The following is a 12,677-nucleotide window of genomic DNA, read 5'->3' as shown; positions in this document are numbered from 1 at the left end:
CTGTGCCCAGATCTCAGGAAGAAGAGAGAAGAACAGGAGGGAGAGTGGGGTACAGTTGGTAGTGCCTCCTGGGGCTGGGGAGTAGAGGGAAGGACAATGGACGCCAAGTAGCCATGGAAGCTCCAAAGGTGTCAAATGTAGGAGATGAAGTGTATGGAAGCCCAGGACCCGGATATTCTCCACACCCAGGCTCAGGCTAGCAAAACTACCTGTGGTCTGATCCCAGTTGGTTGAGGAGGGGAAGGGAACTAGCCCGGGGTGGGGTAGGGTGTGTGGGGGGGAGGACCCCTGCCCCCCAGCCTTGTTCACTCCCCTCCAGGTCTGTTAGGAGTCTGGTATCAGCTCTGTCTGTTCTGAGCTGTTCCCTGTAGGCGTCTGGAGAGAACACACAGATGGGCTGGGCTGATGGGACTGGAAGGGTGGGGAGGCTTCCTGGGGGGGAGGGAATGGCTCCTGTTGCAGAGGGTCATCATAGTCATCATCTTCAACAGTGTTTGCATCAGGCCGGGGGCTCCTAGTTGGAGGATCCTGCACCACAGCAGGGGAGCAAACTTTGCCCTAAGAAAATGGCCCCGAGATGCCTGCCTTCACCCCCCATCTCAACCACTCACCTTTGTCAGCCTTGCTAAGCTCTGGCTATTTCTGAAAATCTTTCAACCTTGGCTTCCTTTAAACACATTGTTCCTGGGAATAGAGCTTTAAGTGGTGAACGCCTGCTCCTTTTGATCACCCACCGTCCCCTCACTGACCCTTGTCCTCCTCATTCCCAGGGACATCTAGGACATCTCTCTGGTCTTTTCATGCATCAGGAGGCTGATCTTGTGTCTCAGGGTGAGGGGTTGAGGCCCTCCCTGGGGGAGCTGAACTAGGGAGCTCAGATAACTCTCTAAGTGTTTAAGTGTGGGGGAGTGGGGGTGGAATATGAGGGGGAACTGCCGCTTTTGTTCAGGTGCACAGCAGAGGCAGGAGCAGCCGTGGGCGTCCCCAGGGTAGGGACTGACAGCTCCACTTTCCCTGCAGGTGATGGGGCTGCAATGCAGTAGTGGGGGCACACCAGCCCCATTCTACTCCTCCACCTCCAGCTCCAGAGAGTGTTTAGAGACCAGATTGAGCATGCTAGGGGAGGTCCTTCCAAGATTTTGCAAGGCTATGGAAGAGAAGCAATGGGGGCTGGAAAGAATTCCTGAGGAACTTGATATTAAACCAGTGTTATGACATTGAACATCTATTATCTCTGACTGTCAGGGTCATTAAGACTGACACAGAGGCCAAGGGCTAACTGGATTTTTTTTTTTAAAAACATTAGGATTCACAGCCAGGATTCCAAGTCCATCACTACAACACAAAAAGCCTGGATTCACAGGCTCTCTGGAAGGAACTTTAGCAGACCCTGAATTTGACCCAACATCCTCTCTGCTTTCAAATCCATCGCTATTCCCACTGAAACTTCCCATCAGCTCCATTATTACTAGCTGGGCACCTTTGGAAAAGTCACTATCCTCCTCTATGTTCTAGCGACCTTAGGTGACCCAGTGGATAAAGCTTTCAACCTAGAAATCGGAAAAACCTGAGAGTTCAAAGCTGGCCTCAAATACTTAGTGGCGGTCACTTAACCCCTGTCCCCACCGAGCGGTAAAACTGTAGCCCTCTCCGCTGTGGGCAAAGTTGTGAGGGTAAAATTAGTTCATCGTTTTAAAGCACGCGTGGGACCCTATGACCTATACCTTCCTACCAGGTAAGGTCCGGCAAAAGGAGGTCTGGGAGCCAGCAGGAGTCCCCATCCCCCCCCCCCCCCCCCCCCCCCGGCTTCCCCCCTCCCCCCCCAACTTCCGAACTTGCATTTACTATTGTGTACAAGTCCCTTTACCTCTCAGGGTCCCAGGCTGCTCGTTTGTAAAACAGGGAGAAAACCCACAAAATCACAAACCACAGACAAGGCTGACTCTCTACCAATGTAAACTGCTACCCGACGGGGACCCCCAGCAGCCACGCCCAACCCCGCGAAGCCCAGAGAGCCACGGGGCGTGGGGCGCAGTAGAAAAACGCTTCTTTATTTCAAAGGCTAGTACCACTGGGCAGCGACGGCCAGGGGTCAGCCCGGGGAGCCTGCGGACGGGTACACTGCCGGTCCTTACCTGTAAGAATCTTAAAGGGCAGGTGCCCCAATCCAGCAGGCAAATCTGAAAATCCTGAAAGGAGTCGCCAACTATTGCAAGTCCGGGCCTTTGCCTTTAAGGACCTCTTAAAGGAGAGGCGAGCCAAGTGCAACTGAAGGGGGGAGGGGAGGCTGAAATGTGTCTGGTTAAAAAGTCTCCGGGCGGGCCCTTCAGGACGTTGCCTTTAAGAATCTCTCGAAGACTTCGTCGCACAGAGGACAAAGGCGGCAAATCCTGCAGTAAGTTTCAACGCAGCATTTCCGAGCCTCGCTTCTAGGAGCCTCCTAAAGGAGAATGCCCTCAGCGCGGCCCAAAACGTTAATCTCGATAATAAAAGGAGTGATAATTGCGCACAAATCGCTCTCCTTCCCTCCCCGGGCCCGCGGGTCAATGGCCCTGCCCTTAAGGTGCCCTCAACGAGGCGGGCGGCCCGGACAGAGACGTCCGCACCTGTCACTGCCCCCACCGGCAGGCGAGGACCGCCTCTCCAGGCTCTCTGGGCTCGGTCAGACCCGTGGGATCCTGGGAGTTTTTGGCCTCCTAGATGGGCCTCCTCTCCGGAAACCGGCGGAAGGGGCGCAGGGAGGGGAGGTGGCCATGGCAACCGCGGTGACCACGGCAACGACTCCTGCCGGGCTCTCCCTTAGAGCACGGAGAGGTCGTGGCAGGATTTGGAGCGCTGCTTGAAGAACTTGGCGTGGCGGGGCACCAGGCTGGCCAGGAAGCGCTTGGCCTTCTTGGTGAGACTCTCGCGGCGCGCTGGCGGCGGCGGGGGCTGCGGCTGCGGCTGCGCGGCGCCGTCGGGGCCGTCGGGGTTGCCTTCGGCCGCAGCCGCAGCTCGCGCCCGGCTCCGGCGCAGGCGAATCTGGCGCACGGCGCCCTCGAACAGCTCCCGCGTGTTGTGGTGCAGCGCGGCCGAGGTCTCGATGTGCTTGCAGCTCAGCATCCCGGCCAAGTGGCGGCCTTCTGCGGCGGGGACACGAGGCGGGTCCGCGAGGCGCCCGCGAGGCGCCGCGCATCCCCCAGGAGGCGTGTCCGGGGTCCCCCGGGCGTGGGCGGGAGGTGCGGAAATAATCGGCCCCGCCCCCCACTTACAGGTGACCGGAAGCCTGCCCCCGCGCCCGCCCCGTCACAGAACAACCCCTTTAGTTTTTGTTGGGATGCACAGTGTAAAGTACAGGAGAAGGGGGGGGGGGGGCGGGGAAGGGGGCAGGATTTTTGTCCATCGGGAAAAAATAATTAATTTTCCAAAAACTTCCAAGCTACCCAGAAAAGTTCATGGGCTGGGATTCTGGGATTCATACTTTGCTCCTCCTCCCAGGGTTGTGGGCTCTCCCGCAGCTTCTGTGTACCCCACCATGAGGGCTACCAGGTGATGAAGCTGCAGGATTTGAACCCAGATGCCCCCACCCCATGCAGTCTACCACATTTCCTCATGCCATGGGGGCTAAAGGAGGAAAGGGAACAGCACAGTGATGGGAGGAGGAATCAGGGTGGGATGGCTGGAGCGGGGTGGGATGAGGGAAGCGGGAGGGGGACTCTGCAAGGAGTCATGAAGAAGGGAAAGGATGGGGAGAGGGCCTAGAAGAGGAAGAGAGGAGGAACTGGATTGACAGGAGGAAGGTTATTGATTAGAATAGAATAGGGGTAGGTATGATAATAGCAAGCATTTATATAGCATCTACTATGTGTCATGCACTTTATAACTATTTTTATCTCATTTTACCCTCACCACAGCCTTGGGAGGTACTGCTATTATCATCCTCATTTTACAGTTGAGGAAACAGAGGCAAATAGAGTAAGTGACATATCCAAACTGGGAATTGTCTGAGGCTAGAATGAAACTAAGATATTCCTTACTCCAGGCCCAGCATTCTATCCATTGCACCATGTTGCTACCTGATCTTGGTGTAGGAGATAAGGAAGACTAGGGTTCAAGAACCACTTCAAACATTATCCAGCTGTGTAACCCTTGCAAGTCACTATGGGCCTCAGTTTCCTCATCTGTAATACAAGAGTACTGGATTTCTTGGCCTTTTAAGATTTCTTCCAGCTCTTAATCTATGAGTTTATGATTACTGAGAAGATGAAGGGAAGAAGCAGGGGACTGAAGTGCATGAGGGAGTTATATGTGTGAAAAGGGGCAAAGAAATGGTATCTGGCTGAGAGAATGGAACCTAGGAGTATTGGGGAGGCCAAGGAGACATGACAGGCCAGGAGATAGATAGCTTGTTGAGAGGAAAAGGAATTCCAAGCCCCAGAGAAAAGGAGATTTAGAAACATGAGCCTTGGTGAAGGTGAGGAGTTGGGTACGATTGGGTTCAGACAAAAGGGGGCCAGGTGTAGGGAAGAATCTTCTTAGGGGAGATGGGGAAGGAGTCTTTTGGACCTGGAAAAAAGGAATGAATTCAGGATATTTACCTTCTAATGATACTTCCCTGGACCAAGCAAGATCACTCTTGTTGCCCACTAAGATGATAGGTAGGTCATGATGGGGACGACCAGCCCGAAGTCGAAGCAGTGTCTCAGGCACTCTGGAGAAGCTTCTTCGGTCAGTGACAGAGAAGACAATGAGGAAGGCATCCCCAGTCTGAAGGCAGTGTTCCCGGAGCCAGCTACCTGCTTCTCCCTGTGGGAAGGAGAGTGAAATCAATCACTAAATGTTAGGCTAGAAAAGGGACATTAGAGATCATCTCTTTCAATCCCTTGCCTTAATTGAAAATAGTTGAGAAAGTAGGCCTAGGATGGGGAAAAATGTTTGCCTAAGACCCAAATGGTAAAACTAGTGTGTTTGTGGGGGAGTGGGATCCCCTGGTGTTGGTTAAAAAATGTGATGTCACCTTGATGCCATTTCACTATCATGTAAGCTTCCCTCTTTGACTTAGAGCTCTAAGTTTCTGCCAACAGGTTGGGCTCTTCCAGGCTAACTTTGCATGCAGCACTTCATTCTTTTATTCCAGCATCCTACTCTGTCAGGGTAGAGGAGTAGGGGGTCAGTTATAACATTCAGAACAGGTAGTGTTCTTATCTACTTTGCTTAGTCAAAATGATGTGAACAGAAGGCCTGAGCCCCTGAGAAACTTTTTGGAGCCTGATTCCTGAACCTTCAGCATCTCCCATGATGGGACAGTCTCCCTGCACCTTTCCTACTTTCTCCTAGTTTTAAAGTTATTGTGAATCTCACCTGCTCCCAGATGTCATATACCACCAATGTTACCTCTTCTTTATCCACTATAATATGTCTTTCATATGTATCCTCTGTTGGGACAAAAAAAAGGGGGGGGGGAGATAGGGAAAGAGAGTCCTTTTAGTAGGTGGCCCAGCCTGGACATCCAACCCAAGGACCCCAGCCACTAAGGCAATCTTTCTAAGTACTTTTTACTAAGGAACAACCCCCTAAAGGCTATAAACCTTCCCCCTCCACCTTGGGTCCTCAAATACTGTCATCTTAGGTTTCCAGAGACCCATCCTTGTACCATCTTTATGGCCATATGCGAACCCCATCCCAGTACCTGTATTCTCAGGTTCATGGGCATTATCATCTTGGAGTCCTCCAAAAGCGCCTGCCAGGGCACTTTTGCCCACGCCACTCTCACCCAGGAGCATCACCTTGAAGACACCACCCCTCCCAGCTGGCGCTGCCTCCCCTGAGCCCAGAGAGTCAGAAGAGCCAGAAGATAAGGCTTGGGGCGGCCAGTCCAACTCGTCCACGGCCTGGGCCCTTCTCAGCTGGTGCTTGTAGGGCACGGGCATGCTGCCCCTCCGCCGAGGCGCTCCCCCAGCTGGGGACAGCCCAGCCCGCTCCAGCCCTGCCAGTAGCTTGTCCCGCTTATTCAGCACGGAGGCATCTGTTGCAGGGGGACAAAGAGAGGTCAGTTACACAGAGTCTCTCCTCCTCTCTGAAGGAAGGCCACTTTACCCTCTCTGCAGAAAGAACCTCTGATTTTGTACTCTCCCTGCTTCTCATGGTAGGATGAGGACCGACCTTAGGATCCCTCACCCCAGGGACCTGGGCTGTCAGCTGTTCTCAACAGAGCGACCTTATTTCCTCCATGTGACTTCCCCCACGAAGGTCCCTACAAAAGGTACATCTGTATGGGGTGGCACATGCGCACCTCCGGCTCTCACACTCCCACTCACACATGACACTCGCGTGAACCCCAGGCCGGCGGCGGCCGAGAGCTCCCCCTTCCTCGGCTCGGCCTGCTTCGCGGACAGACCCGCTCCCAGCCACCCTTCCTTTATTGTGAATTCTGAAGTCAGCTGCTAGGCCGGGAGGGAGTGGGTACACAGGAGAATTTTTGGGCAGCCCAGGTGTTTCTGGGTGAGGGGGACTGTCCTGTCCTGTCCCCTCCGCGGGAGCACAAGAGGGGCTGTGCAGAAGGGAATTCGCCCGTGTCCCAGGCTGTCCCTGCGAGTGGGAGAGTGTGTAGTGTTTGCGTAGGGGGAAGCGCAAGGGGAGTCTGTGTGTGCGCGTCTCCGAGCTTCTTTGTGCGTCTGTGAGTGACAAGGTACGGGTCAGTGTAACAGGAGGAGGTTCAGACACAACAAAGAGGGACTCCAAGAGGCCAGAAATAGCCCGATCGATAGGCAGTGGCAGCGCGGCTCCGGGAGCCTGGAAGAATCCTTCACAACAGGTCTCGGGAGCGGAGCTGTCCCCCTCCCAGCATCTCTGGGATACATTCTGGCTTTTCCATTCTCTTTTTCCCTCCCCCTCGCGCTTCCCTCCCTCCCCCCTCAGCCTCTTTCTCTCTCTCCTTCTCTGTCCCCCTACTTGGTCCGCTAACCTGCGCTCTTGGAGAGTAAGATGGGGCAAAGGGGAACCAGAAGCTAATCAAGATGGTAGGGGCTTTTCAACCAGTTTCCAACATCCGAGACGGAGAGGGGACCGCTAACATCCCTACTTGCGATCTTAGCCCCCAAACCTTAGCCGGGAATTCCTGCCCAATTCTGAGGGGTTATTTTCTTTTTTGGTTGTTTTGGTTCAGTTTCTCCAGTCTTAATTTCCGATCAGCCCCTCCTCTCCCTCCTACCAAAGATAAATAAGTAAAATCCTACAACCCCCTTTTCTCCCCGCCCCCCCACCCCCCACGCACACGCAGGGCTGCAGTCAGTCTGTCCCGGGGTTGAGAAATCAGCCCCCCTCACCTGGTGCTGGGATCACTGGGGAGGAAGTCCCACCGCCTGACGGACAGAGGGCTGCTGTGTCCGTATCCGTGTCCATATCCGTGTCCGTGTCCGCGTGCATCTCTGTGCGAGTGCAGCAATATTGGCTCTCTGAAATCTTTCTCTCACTCAGCAGCTCTGTCAGCTTTTCCCTTTAAATACCACCCCTTCCCCCAAACACACGCACTCTCCACTCCCCCTAGACACCTGGGGGAATAGCCCCACCTCCCGCTGAAGTCACATATGCTAATGAGCAGTGATGTCATCGGGATTCCCTCCTTTCCGATTCCCCACCCCACCCCTTTCTTTTCTCTTTGTGCTGCTTTCTTCTGGAATCCCCCCCACACATCCACACACCCATCCTACTATCTGGACACTAATGTGACAAAGACAGCAAAGTCTGAAGGCAGATACCCTGAGGCAGAGAAATAAAAGGGATACTGAGTAAGAGATTTGGACAGAAAGACATAGGGACAAACACAACTGATAAAGAGAGTGAAGAATATACAGGAGGGTTAGAAAGAGGAACAAGCAAATAAAGAAATGGCTTTATTTTTATGCTTCACTTCCTCAGGTAAAAACCACTTTGGGGATTCAGAGGGTTTGTAGAGTTGTGGGGTAGGGTCCTGGAGCAGACTATGAGCTGGGATTTAAAGAGTCTGAACAGAGTCGGAGGAAAGGCAGGGAAGTACAAGACTACTTTGTGGAATAGCTTAGTTTCTTTTAATTGGAATATGAGATACATATTAAGAAGTAATGAGAATAAGACTGAGAAGATGCTTGGAAAAAATTTGCAGAATCTTGAATACTAGCACAGTTTTGACTTTATTTGGTAGGTAATTAAAAGTGTTTGTTTTTTTTTAAAGGGAGCCATTAAAAGCTTTGTGAGCAAAAAATATCATGATATGATCTTGTAGGATTGTGAGGTTGGTTGAGAGGCAAGGGTTAACTTGTGCTATTTAAAGTCCCTTTTAAGCTCTTATTCTAGTTTTACATTCTAATTTGTATTATAGAAGTTTTTTAGTACACATCTTATTTTTCCTGTGAGACTGTGGATTTCATTAAAACAAAGACTGTGTGTCTTATTAGGTAAATCTCTTTCTCCTTCAGGGGACTCCGTTACTTTATCTGCAAAATGAAAGGATTGGAACGAAATAATACTCTCCCTCTCAGCTCTAATCCTCCACATTCTTTTTATTCTCTATAAAATTTTGATCATCAGGAGTTCAGTAAATATTTGATGAATGAATGAAGAATGAAAAACTAAGATCCCCCTATCAAAGGAAGTTCATGACACTCAGGATTAGAAGGAAGGGACACACTATTAATTTAGGGAGAAGCAGGACCCAAAATAGAAAGCGGGAGGGTGGTGGTGGTATATGGTTTTTTTTTTGACCACTTGATTTTGCTCCCCAAATTGGTACACTGTGAGGCCACATTCCCTGGGATATCATAATGACTTCATTGACAACTTCCTGCCTCAGGAAAAGGGAAATGTGAGGTCCTCCTAAAGTCCAAAAAGGTGGAGGAGACAAGGACCCAGAGTTAATTTTCAATAGTATTTTATTTTTTCAAATATATGTAAAAATAGTTTTCAACATTCATTTTTGTAACACTTTGTGTTCCAAATTTTCCAAAGTGCAGCCCTTTGTGTATGGCCAATGGGAAGAATATTCATGAACAGGAGAAGAATTGCACCTCATTATTTAGAACACAGGATGATTTTTTTATTATGGTCCATTTCTTCTATCCACATTACTTCCCTCATAATTTGATATTTCTAAGAATGAAATACATGAGAAACAGTGAAAGTAATGAGGTTCTCAGTAGCTGGATTCAGTTGACAGAAACTGGAGCATTGATGGAATTGTTCCCTGGAGCAGGCAGGGGAAAGGATCTGATAGAGATCAATTTAGCATTGTGGTTCCACTCTTTGTGGAGGTCGTGGGCAGCCCAGTCAGAAATCCAAGGCATGCCCCGGAGGTTCTTTTCCTTATAAATCTGCTTATGGCCCATGACATCTTTGCTGAACTCCATTTGGATCAGTTGTCTCTACACTCTGCCTCCTGGTGTCTGTCCCTTCATCCCTCCCCCATACCACGTGGTGTCTGTCCTCTCATCCCCCCACTAGTCTCTCCTCTCAATCCTCACCATGCCTTATGGTGTCTTTCTCCTTCTTACAGCTAACTAACTCTTTTAGGGTGCTAAATCCCTTTTAGGATTTAGCCTGCTAGCTAAGGGCATGCCCCAACCTCTTGGAAGTATTTTCTTTCTCCTGGCTAATTGTAAGTTCCACTGGGTACTTGTCCTTTCCATCATTAATTATTAAAACCCCTTTCCTTGCTATGTGCTCTCCCAACTCTATTTCATATTTACTATTCCTGGTGTCTGTTGTACCCCTTCATTTTGTCTGTAACCTTTTCTTCTAAATAAACCCACCTTTGGCAAAGAGAATGGCCATTTGTGAAGAATGTGAATTCTTCACATAATCGAACCCCAACATTTAGCGCTTCTCCTAAAGTAAAATATCTTGTGCCATATAATTTGCTACATAAAAAGGGATAATTTTAGAGAAATCTCAGGTTTCAAATCTATAAACTGATGTAGAATGAAGAACCTGGGAAACAACTTATATACAATAATATTTTAAAGACAGATCTAAGAACTCTGACCAATTCAGTGAACAACATTATTCCAGCAGCTTAGTCAGTCACTCAATAAACATTTAGTAAGCTAAGCACTTACTAAATGCTAGACAGTGTACTAAGAAAGTACTGGGGATATGAAAAGAGGCAAAAGACAGGCCCTGCCTTTGAAAAGCTCACAGTCTATTGAAGAAACATGATATTCATTCCCTAGTAGAGAGGGAATGGTTTTAAGATACAGGCATTTTTGGACATGACCGATTTGGGAATTTGTTTTGCTTTGACTCTTATTTGTTATAAGGGCTTTTTTTTTTCTTTTTTCAAAAAAAAAGGGGGGGGAGTTGGAAAGGAAAGAAATTAAATTCTAATTCATTGAAAAAAATTTTTAAAGAGTAAGTCACAATAGATAAAGGGATAGTACAGCAAGATTTATAAGGATTAAATAACATAGAACGTCTTTTCCTGAATTCTGAACTGGCAAAAACCACAGGTGGATCCTTTCTTGCCTCCCCTTCTTTTCCTTTTTCTACTCACCTTCCTCTCAAAGGAATGGTGAAATGACTCCTCTCCCTTCCCTGACTCTGACCTCCATTCTCTCAAGCCCTAGGAAGAAGTGTCAAGGTTTGAATCTAAAAAAGCCCCATTGATAGCCCTCTAGATTTAAGAAAGCTTGGTTGTCTTGTTGGGTTTGTCTCTCTTATTTCTACTTTACTGTTCAGTCCTCCCATTAACTCTTTGTCCCCCTCTCCCATTTTCTTTCCTCATGCCTCAATTCCATCTGTCTGTGTTGTTTTTATGAGCTACAGGGAACCCTGAGGTTTCACAGAAGGAAGGGACAAATGGAAATTTCAGGAGTAAATTCAGTGTCATGAACTTTAGTAGCAACAGCTAAAATTTATAAATTTATCTCATTATACACTCATTACAACCTTGTGGGACAGTTACTACAGTATTATTGTCCCTTGAAGTTCAGAAGAAGAGATTCAAGGACACTTGCAAGGTGTCTCTGAAGAACTTTAGAATTGATTGTGAGACATAGGAAACATTGGAACAGGACTGCCCGGCAATGGTGTACCTGCAAAGAGGGAGCTGGGCTTTATGAACAAAGCAGAATTGCAGTAGCTCAAAACAAATGTAAAATGTGTAAATTTAGAGACATCTCCACTCTAAATGTTCCTATGAACTATTTGTGCGCAACATGTGTTAGAGCCTTTCAATCTCATATTGATCTATCAGCTACAAATAGACCCCAACATCGTGTTATCTTTTTGTTCCTGTTTTACAGTTTCACCCTACTGAGGATGGGAAAAGTTTGGTGACTTGCCTATTGTCATAGAGTTAGGGAGTTTTGGAGTTGGGATTTGACCACCAATTCTTTCTATTATACATTGCCAGTCTCTCAAGAGAGGTTACATATTGAGTAGAATTAACTACTTAGGAATATATCTGAGAACTCAAAAAGAAAGTTTAAAAAAAAAAAGACTCTTAAATGAGCAAAAAGATATGGCACAAAATCCATTCCTAAAATTCCAGGTAGAAAGTCCTAGAAGAAGTTCACTGAAAGCCTTACTCAGAACTGTACCTTTAGCAGTCAGATAGAGAAGCCTGTAAGAGTTTAGAAGCAGGGGAGGGGCTGTTAGTATTATCAAGAAGTAACAACTCCAAGTGGAAGAAGGAGATAGAAAAACTATGAAAATCAGACATAACTCAAAAACATAGTAGTACGAGATCATTGAGTGTAAGGACAGAAACCTTACACATATACAGAGTCAAATAATAGACTAACCTTGGTTCAAGGAGCCCGAAAATATGCTTTCCCCCAAAGGGATCCCATGCTGGGTTCACATTCTAGTAAATAGTATAATTTTATATTTCAGCTGACTCTTTTAAAAGAAGCACTGTTCATATTGAAACATACTATTTTTACTTTATTTTTTGTTTTTATCTTTTCTTCTTTTTTGGTCTTTTGGTTATTTTTTTCAACATGCCTAATATGGAAATATGTTTATATGATTATATATATATATACATACATACACACACACACTATATATATATATATATATATATATATATATATATATATATATATGAAGGAGGGAAGGGAGAAAATTTGGAACTCAAAATTTTAAAAACTGAATATTAAAGAATTGCATAAAATGTTTATAGCAGTCTTTTTTGTAGTGACAAGGAACTAGAAACTGAGTGGATGCCTATCAATTGGAGAATGGCTGAATAAGTTATGATATATGAATGTCATGGAATATTATTGTTCTATAAGAAATGATCAGAAGGATGATTTCAGAGAGGCCTGGAGAGACTTACATGAACTGATGCTAAGTGAAGTGAGTAGAACTACAAGAACACTATACACAGCAAGAACAAGATTATGTGAACATCACAGACTCTTTTCAACAGTGAGGTGATACAGGCAAGTTCCTATAGACTTGTGATGGAGAGAGTCATCTGCATCCAGAGAAAGGACTGTGGGGATTTAATGGGGATCACAACATTGTATTTTTCACCTTTTTGTTGTTGTTTGCTTGCTTTTTGTTTTCTTTCTCATTTCTCTCCCTTTTGGTCTAATTTTTCTTTTGCAGCATGGTAAGTGTGGAAATATGTATAGAAGAAGTGCACATGTTTAATTTATATTGGATTACTTGCTGTGTTAGGGAAGGGGAATAGGAGTGGGAGGAAGAAAAATTTGGAA

At 47.3% G+C, this 12,677-nt stretch overlaps 1 protein-coding gene across 1 annotated transcript; it reads right to left on the bottom strand.

Annotated features, from left to right (window-relative positions):
- Positions 1-2,035: 2,035 nt before the first annotated feature.
- Positions 2,036-7,533, bottom strand: REM2 (RRAD and GEM like GTPase 2). The gene is made up of 5 exons (XM_031955028.1): positions 7,305-7,533; positions 5,669-6,004; positions 5,341-5,414; positions 4,578-4,785; positions 2,036-3,122 (listed from the first exon to the last, which is right to left on the bottom strand). Exons 1-5 carry the CDS (start codon positions 7,402-7,404, stop codon positions 2,800-2,802), a joined length of 1,041 nt encoding a protein of 346 aa, XP_031810888.1. The 5' UTR covers positions 7,405-7,533; the 3' UTR covers positions 2,036-2,799.
- Between the last annotated feature and the right edge of the window lie 5,144 nt (positions 7,534-12,677).

This window comes from Sarcophilus harrisii, chromosome 2, assembly GCF_902635505.1.
Source record: "Sarcophilus harrisii chromosome 2, mSarHar1.11, whole genome shotgun sequence".
In the NCBI taxonomy this organism is placed as follows: domain Eukaryota; kingdom Metazoa; phylum Chordata; class Mammalia; order Dasyuromorphia; family Dasyuridae; genus Sarcophilus; species Sarcophilus harrisii.
Note: the sequence above shows the minus strand (reverse complement) of the source record. Positions and strands in the feature narration are given on the sequence as shown.

Coding starts and splice junctions, on each gene's coding strand:
- REM2 (XM_031955028.1), bottom strand. CDS start 7,404: ATGCACGCGGACACGGACACGGATATGGACACGGATACGGACACAGCA. Junction 6,005..7,304: donor CCCAGTGATCCCAGCACCAG/GTGAGGGGGGCT, acceptor CCCCTGCAACAG/ATGCCTCCGTGCTGAATAAG. Junction 3,123..4,577: donor CAGGGAAGTATCATTAGAAG/GTAAATATCCTG, acceptor TCCCCGCCGCAG/AAGGCCGCCACTTGGCCGGG.